The sequence below is a fragment of the Balaenoptera ricei genome, chromosome 8 (genome assembly GCF_028023285.1).
Source record: "Balaenoptera ricei isolate mBalRic1 chromosome 8, mBalRic1.hap2, whole genome shotgun sequence".
Taxonomy (NCBI): domain Eukaryota; kingdom Metazoa; phylum Chordata; class Mammalia; order Artiodactyla; family Balaenopteridae; genus Balaenoptera; species Balaenoptera ricei.
In genome coordinates, this window is record NC_082646.1 from 2,367,809 (window position 1) to 2,388,737 (window position 20,929).

Genomic DNA, 20,929 nt, shown 5'->3' on the forward strand with positions numbered 1-20,929 from the left:
TGGGGCAGGACTGGGCCTCTGACGACTCCCACCACCTGGTCTGAGCCAGCCCAGCATCCCAGGGGGCTCCTTCGAGCCTGGCACCAATCACTATCCCGTATTAATGGTAACAAGCAAAGCAACTATTTATTTCAATACCAAAGATCACCCTAAGGGCAGGGAAATGTCAAACTGGATGCTTAATGAAGTTGGTTCAAAAATGCTCTAGGGGTGCAACGTGAAATTTTCAGGCATAAACAGAGATGATCCAAGGAGACAAAAAATGTAAAGACCTCGCCTCCTTAGCATACACAGTGTGTAGGTTTGATTACTGAACAGAGATATGAAGTATGTGCTAAATAATTCTTCTCAACAGCTCATTAGGCCTAATCCAGCTCTGATTTCTACGAGTCCATTAATTCCAAATACGTGTCTGCTACACGTACGCACATCCGCACACGGTTGTGAAACACCGGCTTAATTTCACAATGTAATATCCTGGAAACGGCAACAGGTAAGACATCAAATCGTATATTGGGCAGATTTTAAATGTTTATAATTTTCGCATGTGATAAATGAAAATGACCAAGAATAACGGACCCAAGAGAGACGACATTGCAGTTAGAAAACACTAGGCGGTGACCAGGCACCGAGTACCGGCTGCCACACGACCGCGAAGGAGCGAGAGCCTGGAGAGACGCCACACGGAAACTCCACGCAGCAAACAGCAGCGACACAGGTGCTGGCCTTGTTTATGTGGGATTTTATTTATTTCTCGTCCCCTAAAATTGGAGCTGCTTTCATCACGTGCTCCTGCGTTCTGATTAGTTCCTGCCGACACTCAAGCTCCTAAATCCGTCTTTTCTCGCCCTGTTCTTCCTTTACTAGGTCACTGACACTTGCTGATTCCTCTGCCTAGAATGTGTTTCCTGCTGACCCCTGCAGGGCTGTCCCCACTATCATGCCCTGGGCCGCCCTGCAAACGCCCCTGTCCCTACACCCCAGGTCATCCTGCCTCTTACCCATATTTAACTTTTCACCACGCAGCATACTGTTTGTCTCCTTATTTGTGTACTGGCAGCTGGTACCCATTAGGTACAGTTGTGCAGGTCGTGCCCTGATCAAGAGCCCCAGGTGGAGGGGGGTTGAATTCCTGCAGGTCTGTCTCTCCAAACAGGAGCCCTAGTGAATGAGTCAGGCTGGAGAAAGGGCACCTGTTCCTAAGCGGTCTGTGCAAGTTGCAGCCTGAGAGAAGACGACGCTCATTCACTGCGTGCAATCTGCAGCCCCGTCTCCCTTTGTAAAGATAGCTCTGTGGGGAGAGGAATGGGGGCCTAGAACAGTGCCTGGCCCATACCAGATGCGCAGTCAGCGGTGCCGAAGCGAAACATGGACACAGTACAGACACAGGAAGCTCCGATTATGTGCCAGGCACCGTGTATCATCCTGAAACAACAAGGAAAACAAAAAGATCCAGCTCCCCGTACCCCAAAATCGTGGAACAGAGCCACTTCACATCCTGCTGTCTCTGCATGCCTCTGTTCCCTGAGGACCCACGCACACAAGGCCTTTCCCTCCTCCCTTTCCTCTTTCCCCAAAGCCACAGGTGACGGCTCCACCACCTGACTGCTCTTCGGAAATCTGCCCTTTGACAGTGGTTTCTCTCCTTTTCCTTCAACATTTTAAAGAACAAGACTACAAGTCATCCCATCTGTCTCTTTTCTGTGTGTCAGTTAAAACACTGAATATTAGAATATCTCTAGCACAAAAGGTTACACTAAATAAGACACCTCCAGCCATTAATGAGCAATTTGTCATCTGAGAGGTATTTTCACTAATTACAGCATGTCTGGAATTGTAGCCATTATGGACATGTGCTAATTTACTTCAAGGTAGAACTTGTCTTTGTCACTGGTTTCCACGTACTTGTAGAGTACAGCAGACATTTTTACTTGGTTCAGAGATGTAAAGACTGAAGCAAATGGAAATCAAACATTTGAGGCTTCAGTTTGAAAAGGCCATAGTTCCTACTTTCAGACACATGCAAAAGCCACCAAAAGCCTCGCCAAGAAATTTTAATAAGTGCTTAAGTTTGGATTCCAAAATATATCTGTGTATTTCTATGCAGCTGAAATCAGACAATATGAATTATAATAGTTGTACTGGATTAGATAGGGTTACACTAGCTACTGTAACAAACTCCAGAATCGCAGAAGCTTATCACAAAGGAAGTGTATTTTAGTGTATTTTTCCCTCATGCAATAATCTAAGGAACGAGGTTGCCGGTCAGCTGGCAGGGCGGGGGCCGAAGCCCTCTCTGTGCAGACATTCAGTGACTCCGCTCACGAAACATCTGCCAAATGGGACACGGTTTCCAAGGTAATTTGGGGCATCAACATCCAGATGGCGTAAGGAGAAAGAGCCTGAAGTATCTCACATGGGAGCTTTTTAGGGGCCAATCCAACAGAACTTTTTGCTCACCTTCCTTTGGGTAGAACTCTGTCACATGACCACACCTAAATTCAAAAGAGGCTGGGAAATGCAACTGGGAAAAGCTTTGGGCCAGGACTTGGATAAACAACTTATATATTTTTGAACAGCTAAGAATCTCTTCCTCAGATGTAAGGCACTGAACAGAGCAGAATGGATCCTGTTCTCATTCCCCACGTGGGAAACGGGGGCTGGGCACGCTTTTTTCTTAGCATCCCAAGGTGGGCTGTGACAGAGCCAGGACTAAAACTCAGGTCACCCTAGGGGAAAGCCCTGGTGGTCCAGTGGTTAGGGCTCTGCGCTCTCACTGCCGTGGGTGCAGGTTCAATCCCCGGTTCGGGAACTAAGATCCCACAGGCAAGCGGCACGGCCAAAAAAAAAAAAAAAACCTCAGATCACCCTAGCCTTAGACCTCTGCTCACGTTCCCAAAACAATGAAACTTACCAAGACTTTTCAAAATCCTCCTCTACCAAGATGCCCCTGTAGCTGCAGAATCTGCACCAACTATCGCCAGCCTGGGCTCCGGTGCCCATATTCTTGTTCCACGTGTCTCTGGGCGGTGGCCCCAGGATCATGGGACACAGCAGCACGATCTGCCCACGGCAGATACATTTCACGCTCTGTCCTTCCCCAGCTGTAAAAAGCTAATACTTCCTGAGTGCTGGACACTGCTCTAAACGCCCCAGATTTCACTCCTGGATCAGTACTCCTGTTATTAGTTCCCTGAAACAATGACAAAACTGAGACCCAGTGAGGTCAATCAAGGTGCCAAAGGTCACACACCTGCAAAGTGGCAGAACCAGGATTTGAACGCAGAGAGAGGTTTCGCCCTAGACCCTGTGCTCAATCATCGTGCGCTACAGCCTTAAGGGAAAATTCCCTCCATCAAGAAAGTTTCAAATAAAATAATGGACATTGAATACTGTGTTAAATTTCAGGCCCACAGGCTGATTTCTGCCTACCTGCCATTTCCTTCCCTCCCCCCAAGTTCGTAGGCCTTAAGCTAGAAACTAATCCCGATTTTCAAGTGTTTATTAGATTTTGTATAAAACCGCTTGTGAAAGTGGAAATTTAAAGGTCCTTTAGATTCTGCATGTGCAGACTTCATGAAGTATGTCACCCTGTCCCGTGATTCCCTCCGCAAGGCCTGTCCCACTCGCTGTCCTAGAAGACAAGGCTGGATCACACACACCCCATGTGAGCTCTGTGTAAGAACCCCCAAACCTAGACCAATAAAGAGCTACACCTGAGCCTCCTGTTTCCAACAAAAGATAAACAGTTTTCACCATTCGCAGCTTACTGTTATTCCTAATGAACTTTTCATTCGCTCGAAAAATACTCCTCGATATACGCCATGTTCCAGGCAGTAATTTAGCCACTATAAATGAGAGCAATAAAGTCAGTGGCCTTGGGGATCTTACATTTTAGTGGAAGAGGCAATAAATAAGTATCAGATAAATAAATAACAGAATTTCCTAAGTGTTAAGGGCTATGGAGAAAGCTGAAGCTAGGTAGGGGGACGGAGTGATGTAGGGCTGGGGTATGGCTATTTCAAACAGCATGGCCTGGAAGGTCCTCTCTGAGGATGGGATATTGGAGCAGACGCATGAATGGCATGAAGGAGCCATCATACAGCATTAGTGTGTCCTGGGAGAGGAAGGAGCATGTCCTCAGCAAGAATGGACTTGGTGGGTTCAAGAACAACAGGGAAGTTCCGTGAGCTACATCCTCGTGAGCAGGGCAGGAGGACAGAAGGTGTCTGATAGGTAGGCAGACACCAGTAAAAAAGCCTTTTATGTGCATTTCATTCTAAATATAACTGGAAGCCACTGTAGGGCTTTGAACACAGTGATGTGATTTGGTTTATGTTCTGGAATGACAACTTGGTCTACCAGGCGCAGATGGACTCTGGGAGAGCAGACGTGGTGGAAGCAGGAAGACCCGATGAGATGCCACGGGAACAGTCTTGGAAAGGGTGGATGGCAGCTTTGACTAGGCAGATAGTGTTCCAGATGGTGAAAACGGTCCGCGTCAGGATGCATCTTTTTTTTTTTTTTTTTAATAAATTTATTTATTTATTTATTTTTGGCTGCGTTGGGTCTTCCCTGCTGCGCACGGGCTTTCTCTAGTTGTGGTGCGCGGGCCTCTCATTGCGGTGGCTTCTCTTTCTGCAGACCATGGACTCTAGGAGTGCGGGCTTCAGCAGTTGTTGCTCGCGGGCTCAGTAGTTGTGGCTGCGGACTCTTGAGCGCAGGCTCATTAGTTGTGGCGCACGGGCTTAGCTGCTCCGCGGCATGTGGGATTTTCCTGGACCAGGGCTCAAACCCGTGTCCCCTGCGTTGGCAGGTGGATTCTTAAGCACTGAGCCACAAGGTAAGTCCCAGGATCTATCTTAAAAGTAAAGACACACAGGATTTATTGAAGGACTAGATGTAGCATAAGAGACAAAGAAAAAATATATCTATTAGGCTTTTGGACAGAGTAGCTGGATGAATGGTGGTGTCCATGCCCCAGATGGGGACAGATGGAGGGAATCAAGTTGGTGGTAGCTGGCAATGGGTCACATGGAGCTGGTATCAAGAACACCGCCTGGGAGACAGAGTTTGAAACACGTGAGTCATAAAAGTGGATTTGAAGATTAACACTAGGAAGTACAGCCTGGAGCTCCAGAGTGAAGGAGACTGGTCAGGTTAGAGAGTAGAAAACTGCAGCAGGAAAGGGGCTGAGGGTACGTGGTGTGTGCGTCAACGTAACTGGGGATCCTGAGAGATGGGAAGAGAAATGTGCTGAAGCCACAGTAAGTAATGAGGAGAACACCTCTCCAGCTTTCAGGCCTCATGGCAACAAGGATACAGGAGAGAAACAGCCACTGCTGATCGGACGCTAGGAGTGGAAATGATCCAGGAAACAGCCAAGTCTCAGATTAAGCAAAAGCTGAGGGGAACATTCAGAGAAGAGAGCTGGGACACAGGGATTTCACTGGTGACAGATCATAGAGGCCAGAGGGTAACAAAAAGGTTCAGAAGATTAGAGAGAGTTTTGCAACTGGGTCAGATTATCGGATGTACAGGATCCTATGACAGTAAGAGTCAAAAAATGATGCAGAGTCTGGTAGATCTTTGACTTCTGAGGTGGCTAATAAGATAACTGAGAAGTAAGATGCAATAGGGTTTGTCCTGATGGTCTATTAGGAAAAAGAGAGTAATCAATTCTAACTACATTCCTACTCTGGGTCAGCCTCCTAGACATCTGTGATGGAGTCTGGGAGCTGACGACTGGGGGAGGAACAGTCATACCAGGAGCACTGTACACAGAGATTATTTAAGCAATCTCTTTATAACACCCATGTGTATCAGTTTCTGGGTTTGTATAACAGAGCATTACAATCTGCATGGCTTGAAACAACAGAAATGTACTGTCTCACATTTCAGGGGGCCAGCAGTCTGAAATCAAGGTGCTGCAGGGCACATTCTCTATGAAACCTGTAGGAGAGAATCCCTCCCTGCATCTTCCTAGCTCTGATGCTTCATGCGCAACCTCTGGCACTCCTTGGCTTGCAGCCTCATTGCTCGAATGTCTCTGTCATCACATGGTTTTCTCCCTGTGTGTCAACTCTGTCTCCGCAGGTCATCTTCTTATCAGGACACCAGTTGTATTGCATTGGGGTCCCACCCTACTCCGGTGTGAATGCATCTGAATAACTAGTTACATCTGCAATGAACCTATTTCCAAATAAGGTCACATTCTGAGGTACTGGATGTGAGGACTTCAACAGATCTTTTTTTTTTTTTTTTTTGCGGGGAGTGATGCAATTCAACTCACAACACTGAAGTACTGCTTTTTCCAGTTTTCATGTATAACTTGTGCACCAAATAAAAAATAATTTGCATATATTTTTTCTTTCTTCCTCGTGGGTTCTGACCAGTTAGAATTGTTTTGGATTGAGCTTTCCTGATGAGTAAATGTGTCCAAAGATGATCATTCTGAGTGCAAGAGCACTTTTCCCCTCATCCACTACATTATAACCTGTTTGAAAGCCACAGAAGATCAAGAAATTATTTTCACACAAACATATCTTCCTTTCCTCTATGGGGCCAGCAAAGCTTTATCTGAAGGTTGATGTCAGTTTTGCCATTTTCCATCAGCCTGGTGGTTGATGCTGTTTTCATTAAAAATTCTATTATTTTAAAAAATCCATCAGCAAGATTGTAAGATTAATTCATATGTACTTTGTACAAGACAAATCTAACCTCTCAAAAGGTTTCTAAGCCAAAACATCTCATACTGACAAGGCAGCAAGTTGGCCAAATACACCCAAATAAACCCAAATAACTCAACCATGTGAATCAATGAGATTTGGGAAAAACAGATCATGAACAACTGAGACTGCTATATATAATTTAAACTACTTTAAGCCCCATGGCACAGGGTTGCAATGAGAAGGATTGTTCCTGTAGTTCCGTCAGCGAATTCCGAGATCAGTTTCTCACGGCAGACACACTGGTCTTGCCCCAGAACTGCACGGGAGAAAAATGACCAAATGCAGAGAGGCCCCCTTTTCTCTTGTCACCATTGCTGTGGAAGTCCTGAGCTGGCCTCTCAGTGAACAGGTGGGAACGAGGGGAAATGCAATCACAGGGCTTCAAAGCTGGAAGGGCTTAACCACCCCCAACAGTCAATGGCATCCCTACCCTGGCTTTCCCAGCTGACTCCAGTGGACTTGTCATGGAAGAACCAGTCTTCCAAGGAAAAAAGGTCTACAAATCCTAAATCTGTGTGTGAACTCCTGACCCCAGTATTTGTGTCAGATAAGCTGGCTCCACAGACCCTTCCATATGTTTGTTGTTGTTGTTTTTTATCTCGTAGGAAACTCATCTTCAGAGCCATGAACTGTCCTAGTAGGAAACTCATCTTCAGAGCCATGAACTGTCCTAGTAGGAAACTCATCTTCAGAGCCATGAACTGTCCTAGTAGGAAACTCATCTTCAGAGCCATGAACTGTCCTAACTTTCCGTGCAACAATCTTGTGATGAAAAATAAAGGAATACCTTTCTCCTCACTCCCTCTCTGATACAAACTAGCTCAAGAAATTATTTGAACAGAAGAAGATTCCTAGGATCTAAGCAGATGTGTAGGAGAAACACACAGAGAAGTATAATTAGACATGGACGGAGAGGCATTCCTCCCCTCATAGATCTTCCAGAAGCCAGACACAGTACATCTGTCAAAGTGTTGCCACATGGGTGTTTAAGCTACAATAGGTTACAGTGAAAACTGCTAAATGTGTTACTATTATATGTACACACACATGCATACACATGTGTGTACATTTATACACATGGAAAGAAGGAGACTAATTATATAATTATAGACTAAGCTTTGTGTACATCGTTTCATTTTAACCCCAAACGATCCTTTGAGGTAGGTAGTAAATGTCCTCTTCATATGGAAGAATTTTTAAAACTTGCCCAAGATAACACAGAGAAAGTACTTGAGTCCGAGTTGGCAGAACCCTGTGGTAAAGTCCGTTTTCTCTCTGGCACACCACTCCCGCTGGAATATGGGTTAGGAAGGTCTGGTTTGTTGAAGAGCTTTGTCTCCTTCAATTGCACTCACCTGAAACATTCCTACTGCTTCCTCCCTGCCTTTGGCTCGCAAGTGCGATTTGAAATTGCATCCTAAACCCAACCAATTCTTGATTTCCTAACAACACTATTATTTGACCATCTGTATGACGTTAATGGTATTATTTATTTATTACACCAGGAACCCATCAACCTGCTCCCAAGGAAGCACAATGATCTCAAATCATGCAAGAATAATGTTGCATTTTACCCATCAGTGGAGACTTTGAACTTAAGAGAATAAATGTGCCATTCATATTAATTATAATTTGTTCAGGCTTCCCCAGGAGAGACGCCAACGGTCCTATTCCTAGCGCAACAAAGAAGGAAATTTATGGGTGAAGGTGTCACCTATTCTGCCTCGCGCTGCTAGGGCCGCCAGAGAGACTGGCTTGTGGGCCTCAGAGAAGTGTGCTTCCACCTCAATGTGTGCAGTACCCCACTCCAGAGAGATGCATGGTAATTCTGGGGAATTATTAACTCCCTGTGAGAGGGTCCAAGATTGCTGATATCTGAAGCAAACGGGTGGAAGAAGAACCACCCGTTTGGATAAAATCCTGACTTGAGCAATCTATGAAGACTCTATGATCCTCTGATGCGAAGGGACCTCTAGAGGCCAGCTGGGTCATTCCCTGTGTCCCCATCGTGCCACAGACCACACCACACCTGACCCACTCCCATACCCAATTCCTAAAATACCTCCAGAAAGGAGGTTCTTGTGCCCCCGAACAAGGAAGGACAACGAAATGCACTCGGTTTCTGGGAAGAGAAGAAGCTGCCAATGAAGAAAAGAAGGAACCGAATGAGGAAAGCCCTTCGGTACAAGAAGAGAATGAGCTTAGTGTTCATACAAAACTGGTTCTCAGCCCCAGGCACATTCACCATCCGACGGTGTGATCTGGGGAATGGCTCACTCTGCCTTCCAGTGCTTTGCTTTCGTGACCTGTAAAACTGGAATAATAACTGTATCCACCTCATGGAGCATCTATGAGCATTCAATAAGTCTCTGCTGGTAGACTGCTCAGTGCCTGTGTGACACATAGTAAACAGAGCTCTCCCACCCAGCCAGAGGCAGAACTGACAAAGGCTAAGAATGCCAGCTTCAGCAGCAGAGGGAAGCAGCAGTTAGGAGAGAGCATGATGATAAATGTTAGCCAATTCTGTCAAAGGCACCCACAGTCAGTAAGATGCTTCTGCACTTAGTAGGACAAGGTGACCTTGTCTCAGGCACAGGTAGCCCTGAGCCAGGGCTCGCAGCTGCGTGATGCCGTGTGACTGGATGTCAGCTCCTTCTCCTCACCCCTGCAGGAAGCCCTCTTTGTGGGAGACTGATTATCACTAGCCTCACTATCTGAAAAACCAGGTGGTTGAACTCCCTGCGCTCTGTAGTCCTTTCAAACTCAAAAGAAAAGAGAAGCACTTCTGCAAAGCACCGAACCTTGTAGGTGAGGGGTGCTGGAGAACCGGCTGCCCCTCTTCTGCAAGTTCTTCAGGCTCTCCTGACAGCCGGCATTGTCCTTTCTCCTCCTGCCACACGTTCGACGGGGTTTTCAGTTTCCCCATTTTAGTTTTTGGCTCCTCAACAGGCTGTGTGTGCTTCCAGGAGCCTCCCTCCACAGCCCCATCTGTCCTTGCTCTTCTGAGCCCCGGTCCACCCAATGGATGCTTGGCAAGCCCCAGAGGTGAGCAAACAGGGGTCCACCCGGTAGGGGCTAAAGCAGCCAGAGCAGCACATGCTTCCTGAGTGGCACTGCTATTCTGAACAAGATAACTCATAAACAACAGATCAATAGTTACATGACCAGACACCCACTGACAGCAGACTCCAAATAGAAAGAAGGATGGGCAGAGAGGCACAGAAGGATGTGCCCCTCTTTATCTTGAAAATGCTAATTTCCCTGAGGTCTACCTGGGGTTGAGTACATCATCAGAGAGTAGCATTTCTTCAAAGGCTTAAGGACTGGAGAGGGGAGTGACCTGGCAGATAAATGGCTTATGTTATGGGTGCAGCTATGAAGTAACAGACAATTGACACAGACCATCTGTGTCCTGGACAGAAAGACACCGGCTCAATTACTTACGTGTATCTGTAACCTGCTCAAGAGCAACCTCACACCCAACATAGCACGACCCAGACGCAAATGACAGTGAGCCAGGAGCACATCCGGGGCAAGAACAACACCAGACAACTCAGGAAAAAAGGGCAGAGAGGGCAAGGAGAAGATGGTGATCGCAGACATTCCTTCCTTCCTTCAGTCATGCAACAGCTATTTACTGAGCAGCTTCTACCTGCCAGACACAGCACAGAATAAGACAGAGAAGGCACTCATCCTCAAGGAAGTTACAACCCCGCTGGGGAAGACAGATCATGAGCAACTAACCAAATAAATGAATGGGAAAATCTCACATACAGATGATTGCTCTGAAGAAATAATCCAGGATGATATGCCAGCGTAAGCCTGGTGGAAGTGGTAGGGGATCACTTTTATTTGGGTGCCAGGAACAGCTTCAGGGAGGGGGTTCCACCTGAGCTAAGGCCAAAATGATGAAGAGCTGTCCATGGGAAGATCTGGAGGAGGCGTACCTCCACAGTGGGGGCCATGCGTGGGAAGGCTCTGTAGCAAGAGTACGTTTTCTGTGTTCACAAAACAGGAAGACGGTCAGGATGTCTACAGCAGAGTGAGTGAAGGAAAGAGGGGGACCTGAACTCAGACTTTATTAGCAAAAGCGCTGGTCCAAGTCATGCACTAGGAACTAAGGACAGAAACCCGAAGAAGGTAGAGTTCTGGCCTCAAGAGGCCACGGAGCAGCTGGAGAGACTAACAGAGACTCCATCAGCTCCGAAAACGAAATGCTAAATGCTTTCCATGGTATGAATAACATGCCACAGTCTCCTACAGCTGGAAGGGGCCCCCATGGGTTTTCTCAAGTATGGAAACCACATTGTTCTCTGCTATTCTGTGGAACTGCTACACCGAAACCCAACTTCCGTCTTGTACATTTCTCAGACCTTTTATTTTTAACTCATATTTTTTAAAAAAGCACTTAGCAGATGACCCCCAAGGAAACAATTCACTTTACTGGTTGCGGCCTTATTTGGGGAATCCATGAAAACATGAAATGCATCCATCAAAGTTGTCCAGTGACATGCTGACATTTAGTGACGGTCTCTAATTAATAAGACCCACGCGCCGGGCATCTCAGGCACTCCTGCCCCCATCAGAGGAGTGCAGCCCACCCACTGGGAGAGAGGGCGCTCTTCTCTGACCACCGGTAGACCACCCACCCACGCGATCATGGGCACATCTGCCTCCACGGCTGATGACCACTTCAAGCTCTGCGTCCACAGCCTGGCCTTTTGAGTTGGACCCAAGGCCCTGGGGTGAGAAGCCTCAGCCTCAAGCCTTTCCACAACCAACACCCAGCTCATGCCCTTCATGTGAGAACCACACCACACATCTTAGTTGGTCGACCCCAGCTGTATAGAGGCTAGGGGATACTTTTGTTTGGTTTTCAGTCATCTCATCTGTTCAGTAAACATTTGGGAGCACACGGTGCTCAGGGCATTACAGAGCAGGATCCCCGCTTCCAAGAGCTAGCAGCTCCCCATCCACGTGGAGAAGGAAAACAGAGAGATAAACAACATTGCAAGACAGGGTGTGAGACAAAATGAGCGGAGAGACGATGCCAAGTCTCCGCAAGGAGTCGCGAGAACACAGAATGCGGTGGGGAAAGCTCGCCCTACAAAGTCAAGGGGTCAGCACTCCAGCTCGGCCACGCGCTAACTTGTGTGATTTCAGGTGAATTCCCCTCTCCAGGCCTCAGCGTCCTCATCTATAGAACAGACATAATTTAGTCTATTTCAGAGAGTTGTTGTGAGGATTAATTGTGAGTAACTAACCAATAACTGATAGTACTATTCATCATTCAACATTATTATTACTACTCCTCGTAATCTGGCTTCCAAATCTCCTAGCTGTGCAACCTTAATCAAATTATGTAAACTCAGTTTTCTCATCTGTAAAATGGGGATAATCATAGCACCTACAACCAGAGGGATTGCATTAGGGTTAAAAGTTAATGTTATGAGGTTGGATGATGGGTGAGATAGTGTGTAAAACACTTAGAATACTCCCTAAGACATAGTGAGTATTGGAGAAACTTCAGTTCATGTTATTATTATTGCATATTCTATTTTATGAAACCTCACCCTTTTTAAAAAAATATGCGTGCAGACTACTGGCAGGAGGGCAGAAAGACTAGGAGACTGCAAATTGTCCGTAATTCTATTCAGACTGTGGATGCCGTATTAGGTGAAAGGTTTCCCAATATGTCTACAAGGATCATTAGTGTTAATTGGAGGAAATAAAACATTCTAAAAAGTTTCCTCACGTTAGAATCTGCTGCTGAAGCATTCGTTCTTTGGGAACTGCAAAAGATCCTCAAAAAATGAAACTGGTGAGAACAAAGCAGAATAAAATGAAATCAGAGCAAAAAAGTCCTCCGCTGGTTGAGAAGAAAACTACAAGCATGAACCTCAGGGTCACCTACGGTGACAGGGAGAGAGTGGTTCTCAGGGCAGAGCAGGGATGGCTGTGGTCTGTGTAGCTTGGTCACATGCTGAACGAAAAAGAAAGAGGTGAGGATGGGAGGAAGGAAGGAAGGGAGGAAGGGAGGGAGGAAAGAAAGAAGGAAAGGGAGGGAAGACAAAAGAAGGAAGAGATGACCCACATACACACAATAAAAGCAAAAGGGAAATAACCCAGAGCCCTGAACCACTCGTTTGTTGCAACCTGGCATCAGGTTATGTGCAAATTTAGCAAGTTCTATGCAAACAAAATACATTCTGAAATTCCTGCTTGCTTCTTTGCACACAGCATCACAAAATGCAGAGCCTGTGTTTGAGGGTTTAAGGGCTTCCGCTCCACAGAAGTGCAGCCCAACACGGGGGCCCCTCCTCGTCTAGTGCGGGAGGGCCTGAGGAGGACGATGGCCATCCTGTGGAGGCTTGAGCGCCATCTGCACGGTCCACCTGCTGCCCCGCTCACATCCTAAATTAGGCCCATGGCCAACAGGTTGGTGTCACGCAGATCTCACCTCCTCTAATCCCTGCCCTGTGGGGCTCCCTCCACTGGGAGGGTCTTCCTCCTACTTGTCGGGAAGACAGTCAGTCTCAGTGGCTGGCCCTGGACGTCAGGAGATGTTCCAGGAGGGCCTTTTTATGCCAGGGCTGGGCTGAGAAAGCCCCACCATATCCCACTCCCTCCATCTACAACCAGTCAAGCCCAGTGAGTCTACAGCATATGTGACAATGCAAACAAACGTGAGTGCACGAGAGACAAGGAGAGGGGCCCGGAGTGAGTCAGGAAGAGGCATGGAAGCAGAGACAAAGAAAGAGAAGCCAGCCGGTACACGATAACGCGATTTTTCAAAGGGGCTGCTCCAGGCCCCAGCTGAGCATCTGACAAATCCAGCAGAGTCCTGACTCTCATGAGCCTGGGGACTGCCCTCTGAAGACCAGATCCCGGCCTGCCCAAATCCCCTCATTGTTCCTATGATGTGGCAGCTACGTCTGTCAAGGCCCCTTGGCTACTTCTTTATCCCCAAATCTCTACAGAGCTGACTGCCTTCCCCCTTCTCCTTGAAAGTACCTTCCCATCCGTTTCTAAAATGTTCTCAGTATGAGACTGTCTCCATCTTATTTCTTGAGGGCTATATCTTGCAGCCAAGGGTTAGGGAAAAGGGGGCATCCAGAGGACACTAAATGCCATCGACTACATTGCTTTAGAGGTTTGTTTTTGTTTTCTTTTCTAAGTAGTCTGAAATCAGGACATATTTAAAGTTTCCATGAAATCCTTTATAAAGCAGATACACAGTTATTTCAGGTGTGAGGTGTGAGGCAGTTAGATATTTAACCTTTGCTCAAAATAGTCCCTAACTCAGGGCTCAGTGGAAGAGGTGGGTTTCCAGAACCAGTGAGTACCCTGGGGGCATGAGCGTTAGCTCGCCGAAGACAAAGGAGCATGGGTGCTTGCAGACTATGACAGGCCCTTAAATCACACGCTTCCTTTGGCAATGTTCTGACAAGTCAGCTCTGTAACCCAGTGTCCCTTTTGCAACATTTTCTATCCCGTGGGTATTGCCTTACATGCACCATCCATAAACCTTAGAAGAGCTACCTTAGACAGTCACAAAAGGTGTAAAAGAGTGGGCACCAACACCAAGGTTCTCTCTCCAAGAATCTTCATGTACAAAGGATGGGAATATTGCCATACGGCCTTACAGTCAGCTCAGTGGCCCAGTCTGGAAAACTTTATTTAGGCAGGCATACATTCTTCCCATGAATCTTCTTAACTTCTACCTCCTGCTGACTCTCATAAAATTCCAGAGAGTTAGGATCTCCCATTGCAATCACTAATTCTGTGTTGCCCTTCTGTGAGTGGTATGGTTTGTAGACACTGGAAATTGAGTTAGCATTTCAGGAGACCGGGGGAAAAGGGAGACAGATTCATCCTACCTTACTCAAAACATAGTCAAGATTCTTCTTCTCCTTCTCCAATTCCTGTCAGCCTTAACCCCAGACGTCAAGCAGGACCCAAGTCAACACTGAGACCCAGTTTCCATTTGGGAGATGAGTTTTGAACATACTGCTTTAGTGGACAGCACAGCTAACCAAAGTAAACGATCTTTTCCACAGACAAATCAGACTCATCTCCATGGCTTCAATCTCAGAAAGCCATGTTCAGACAGAGAAAGCATGTCCCTCTGGCTACCAGCTCATGGCATGAAGACACCCCAGGAAAGCTAAGACACAGTCAGACCCAGGACGAAACAGCAGCTCTGCCAGAGTACGGGAGTGGGGCTGGCAACACCCCGTGGCACAGGCAGAGTGACGGCATTCACAGAAAGCCAGACCCGGCCTTTGGGACTCATTAACGCCAGAGAAGACTGTCCACGCTGAGCCCCAGCCAGGCCCCCAGTCACCGCGGCCACCGGTTTCAGGTACAGACAGTGCTCAGGCCACTGGCCTCCATCTCAGAGACCCCCTGGCCCAGCCTCCCCTCCTGCTTACCAAGTCCTGAGCCTAGGAGGCCAGTTTGGGGGAAACATTTCATCTCTGGAACCTCTGAGCGTTTCCCTATGACCACCACCTTTCCGGGGCAGAGCACCCAGCTCAGCCATGAATTGTGCAGCCCAGGGAAGCGGCGACCTCCCTGCCAGCAGCTGCAGAAAACACACCTGCACCTCTCCCCCTCTCCCCCCATCCCCTACACAAATCACTGTCGATTCAGAGAAGAATGGCGGCTCCCTACCTGAGGGTGGCGCTCTCCCCCTGCCGGACCGTCACGTTGTCCATCGCTTTGGGGAAGGTGGCATCTCCGCTGCGCACGGGCACTCCTGTGGGTACAAGGAACAGCAGCCTGAGAGACACGACCACGAGGCACTTCCAGGGCAGGAACAGGTACCCACAGACCCCCATCCTCGACGGCCACAACTTCCCAGAACTCCGGCAGCCGCTCGGCACACGCCCCCTGGGCGCGCACAGGAAGTGGGTGGGGTGGGGTGAGGCGGGGGAGCGAGCACGGGGACCCGGAGGCGCGGGCAGGAGAAAAGCGCGCAGACTCCTGCAAGTCTGGCGTTCCTCCCCAAAACCAGCCTCAGCGCTCCAGCCTCGGAGAAGCGGTTTCCACGGAAAACATCCAAAGGGGGCTCCCTCGGTGCTGCTTCGGCCGGGAAGGTGGCCGAGAGAGGCGAAGAGCAAAGACAGGTGCAAAGGTGCGGGCGCGTCTCAGGAGCCCCTTCCTCCCGTTAACAGCTCAGGCATGGCACTTTGGAGAGGAGAGAGCACTTTGGTACCAAAAGGGGACAGGGAGTGGGTTAGATCCGGCTACCCAGAGATGGTCTGAATTCCTCAGTTCCAACAAGGGCAAATCCAACACTTTCTTTATAAGTTTCAGAGGCAGGGTGGCCAGCAGGACACAGTCTGTAACAATAGCAGAGCCGGAAAGTGGAACACGCAGGAGGCGCAGGGGTGAGCCAGGAGGAGAGGCTACGCCGGGCTTCGCGCGATCCGGACCGGCGATGCTGCTGCAGCAGCCGCCTCGGTCAACTTCGTCCGAGCCCAAATGCGCGCTGCAGCTGCCGCGAGGCGGCCGGTCTCGGCTGGGCGGTCTCCGCGGCGGCGGCGGCGGCGGCGGCGGCGGCCGAGGCGGGAGCGCACGGCGGCGGACGCCCGCTCGCTCGCTTGCTCGCTGGGGAAGGCGAGGGGCTGCCGGCCCCGGAGCCGCGAGGACGCCACGCTCAGCGGCCGCCCCCGGCCTCCGCGCCGCGGGCCTCCCGGGAGCAGCCCCGACGCGCGCGGGCCCAGACCGCCGGGGTTGTCATGGCAGCAGCTCCATCGCTGACCGCCGCTCTCCGCCGTGCAGGCGCCGAGCGAGCGGGCGGACCGCGCGCATCCCGGCGGGCGGCGGGCGCGGGGCGCAGGCGCCCACCTTAACCCCCGCCGCGCCGCGCCGCGCCGGGGCCGCAGGCGCCCAGGCGAGGAGTTTAACCACTTCCCCACTTGAAGAGCTGTCACTTGCAAATGAAGAAGAAATGCAAAGTTACTACACAGCCTCAATAAGCGCAAGACATCTTAATAAGGGTCACAAACTAATTAACTAGGAAAAGGAAACTGCAGCATGCATGCGTGCACTTTTAAAATTATCAGATTAATTCATTAGCATTTAGAGTAAATTTAAAGTGTTGGGGGGACGTTTTAGAATCATCTCATTTTTATTCAACAGGCAACGCCCACCCCACCGCCACCCCCCAAAAGCTACTTCAAACACCATTCTAAATAGAGATCTTTCCATATATAAAACAAATGCAAAATCACAGAAGCCTCTTCGTGTGCGAAACTGGCAAAACCGCATCAAAATTTTGGTCAAGTTCCGACACTGACTTACATTCTTTATTCTTGTTTTGTCGACATTAAAAGATGCTAGCCCTGCAAAGTGCTCACTCAGATGAATGAGTGTGAACCCCTGGCTCTATTGATACAGAGGATTCCCAAGTGTCCTGGGCTTCACGCTCCCGCAGAGCTGATTTCATCTTAAGAGGTGTGTTTTTCAGATTCTTGAAACCCAGGGAAAAACTGCATTGGCCTCAGTTGCTGTCACTTCTCCTCTTTGGCTGCTGTGGGTCCCTCTGTGCCTACATCTGCATGTTTCCTCTCACTTCAGCTCTGATGGAACGCAGTTCCTTCCAGCCTGGGCCTGGCTCCTGAGGGAGGGGGGAAGCCCAGAGTGGCACAGCCCACCCCACGTGCTAACACCAACATGTTCTCTGCTCAGGGACTCCTGTCTGAGCTCCCTGCACTGACCCAGATTCTCCCTGGGGACAGAGAGGAAGCAGCCGTGGCTTTGTTTTTCCCCTAGACGCTCTCTCAAATCCAACCAGGAAGCTCTTTTTTAAAACAACAGTTAAATAACAACAACAACAACAAATGTTCTTCCCAAAAGCCATCCAGCCACCACCAAAGAGACTGCATCATTCTAACTGAATCACTGTAACCATAAGGGTCCTGGTGCCATAAGAGCGCATGCATCTTTCAACTGGTCACCCCACTTACGTGTAGATAAAACGCGTGTGAGTGATGCACAAGCACCTCACTCATCATACGCCGGTCACTCACTCCAACTGCCCTGGATTGGAAGGGACGGAGGTGGGTGTGCAGCTGTGGAAGCCACGCTCCAAGGTAACAAAGAAAGACTGAGAAGGCATGGCTTCCTCTTTTAACAGGTGACCAGAGAGTGGACAACAACGTAAAGTCAAGCAACTCACACTGAAGATCTCAATTAATCCATCATTTCGCCCATTTTCCCCTCGTCTCCTCTGTTGACTTTTCCAATATTAAATTCTCAGGGAAATCCATCGCTACTTTTGTCCAGTGAGGACCATTTGATATATAACACCAAAAAAAAAAAAAAAATCAATTGTCAACTTATGACCACAAAGAATGACTTTACTATCAAGAAAAACAAAAATGATGTCTGCAGGGAGCAGGAGGTTTTGTTTATGCTTTTGAAAGAACAGGAGGAGAATTAACCTATTTTAGTACCAATCCGTTCTGACAAGTCCCTACTTTATCTTCACTTTGCAATGGGAATTGTGGAAGTAGGAAGTTGCATGATTTCACCAAGTTAAGATGTTATATGAGCAGACGTCAGGCGTGAGGTCATGACTGCTGACCTCAGTCTGCTGAATTTGGGGTTCTTCTTATACAGAGGCCAAGGAATTACCTCTAATCATCCACATCCGTTTTAACCACCCCTCCTGCTCCCCTCCAAAACTCCTCTTTGTAAACAGGTCCTACCACCTCAAGTGGAAACAAACACCAGCAGTGGAGAAGGAAGAGGGACTCATTCTGGGTTTTGGAGTCATTTCCCTCCAGGCTTGAGAATGGCAGGGATGATTCCTTTCATGATAAATTCTCACCCCGGCTCTTGCATCTAATTCCCAGGTAGGTACAAATGAGCACTAGTTTTTGCATCTAGGAATGTGGGTAATGGCAACAACAGGCCTTCCCGAGGGGCCTACATACATGATTAACTCTACAGTAAAATACTTAGAAATCCATTTAAGGTGGAAGATGCTTTATTTAATACATTTTGCCTGCCACTGCTTCATTATTATAGCTGGGCAGAAAAATAACTCTTCTAACAGGCTCTGTAAGATGTTCAGTTTATACCAGTCTGCATGCGGTTGATCTAAGACACTCACACCATCTTTGTCTCTGGCAGGGGAAGGGGGAGTAGTGAGCTGCAGCCTCCCAACCTGGCCGGCAGAAAACCCAGCAGAGATCAGGTAATGCTCAGGCTGGACAAAGAAAAGCCACTGGCAACCTCACAGCTGCTTTGTGGACCCAGGGATCCAAACTTTATTCAAAAATGGAAGTTTAGAAAGTGGTGAGAGGTCAGAAATGCCCACACAATTAACAGGGCAGAATCCGTTTTATTGAAAGTGCTGATTGAAGCGCTTTGACTAGACGAAGATCAAAATCATATGTCAACTCCCTTCTCATCCCCTAATCCCTAAATATAACCAGCACTTAGTGGCTTATCTTATATCCTGTCTCTTGCTTCATAAAAACTGCTGGATTTATTTTATTTTTCCCAGCATATCCGAGTTAATGAAAAAGGAATGACAGTCAGAGCAATTTCATTATTTGTGTTCTTTATAGAAATAACTTCCTTTCTACCTCCTGGAAAGCAGATTCCTAACAAGCGCCCACCTCCACTTTCTCCCCCCCCACCCCCCTGCTGTCTTCCTCTCCATCCTCCGTTCCCTCCTGCACACACATATACTGTACACATAAATCAACTTGTCATAGCTTGTCTCCGCACTGGCAGCTGTAATTGCTGCAGGTTATAAAAATATCTATAGGACAATGCCTTTCAAGCTCGCAGGCGTGCACACACACACACACACACACACACACACACACACACACTGCCTGAGCAAAAGAAAACAATCATATTCCCTTTAATAACCCCGGGACTGCAAAGGACGGGGTGCAGAGGAGCTTGCTGTGTAGACTGCGGAAGGCTGGCAGGTAGCTGAGGACGCAGGGCTAGACAGAGACTCCGAGCAGCAGCAGCACTCCTCACTAAAGCAGGGCTGGAAAAGGGAAGAATTGCCAGTGAAAGGGGAATTGTTTCAGCTGTTGTTTTTGTTTTTCTCCGCGTTACCTACAGCAAGCTGGGGTTGGCTAAAGAGCAGTGAATATTCTACACTCACAAGAGACCGAAAGAAGAGCTCTAGCCCGAGACATGCCAGTGCTGTTTCTACTTCTCTAAAAAGGTGAAAGGCCCCCCTCTCCTGGTGGAGATTCCAAATAGGAGCACAGGCGAGAAGATGCGACACGCAGGGCAGTTAGAGTGGCATGGCACCCAATAGACCTCGCAAGTTTTAATCAGAAAAGGCGGTGTCCGTCTGGCTCAAGAGATGGCTCTAGGGGAGTAGGGAAGGGCTGGACTCTGGAAAAATACATGCTATTCTTTCCTCCTATGTGAATATAGGGTCAAAATAAAATCATTGCTCATCCGGGCTAGAGTCTAGTGTCTTAGGATTTCAGCAGGGAGAGCCAAAGAGCAACGTGAAGATGAGGAAGAAGCGTCCAGAGAGAAGAAGAGGACAGGAATAGAGAGAACTGAGAAGGAGCATGGGAAGAAAAGGCAAAGGGGAGGCTTCCCATGGACTTTGAAAGGTACATAAAGAGGAGGGGTGATCAGGATAATTGGCAGGTAGACAGAAAAGTAAAGAAAAGCAGGGCAAATGAGCAAAGTCAAAGTACCATCAAAGCAAAGGCCAGATACCCAAAGGGGAACATCGCAAGAGCCAGGGGTCTTTAGAGAAGCCTCTCTCCATATCTAGGTTTGGGGTCATAATAAGACCCGGGATTCCCAGAATCACAGAATGATATGGTCAGAGGGGACATTGAAAGATGTATAACCCACTCATTTCAAAAGTGGGAGGAGTGAACCCAGGAGAGAGGATCCATTATCATAGGAATAAAGGTAACAACTCGTAAATCAGGACTAGAATCCCTGCTCCTGTGTTCTCTCCACTATACCTGGCAGGTAAGGACACTGCTTAAGAGCCAAATGACAAGATATCTCCTTTGGCTGCTACATCTGGGGCAAGAGAGAGAACCACAGAAGTGGTTATATTAACACAGAAGTGTTAATATTACTGCCCAGTACTGATGCCTCTGGGCGTCCAATTATTCAACTGAATTCAATGTCAGCCAGTAAACTTTGACAAGCAGACTTTGAGTGCCTCCTATGAGCCA

At 48.2% G+C, this 20,929-nt stretch overlaps 1 protein-coding gene across 3 annotated transcripts in view; it reads right to left on the reverse strand.

Moving 5' to 3' along the window:
• The window catches only part of NTM (neurotrimin), a 403,155-nt gene extending 387,066 nt beyond the window's left edge, over positions 1-16,089 (reverse strand). Inside the window, exon 1 of one of the 3 annotated variants that reach the window (XM_059929219.1) lies at positions 15,408-16,089. In XM_059929219.1, the coding sequence (XP_059785202.1) occupies positions 15,408-15,574 (167 nt within the window). In that variant the 5' untranslated portion in view covers positions 15,575-16,089. The remainder of the gene's footprint in view (positions 1-15,407) is intronic. The other 2 variants (XM_059929221.1, XM_059929222.1) reach the window with 2 other exon arrangements.
• Positions 16,090-20,929: the final 4,840 nt, after the last annotated feature.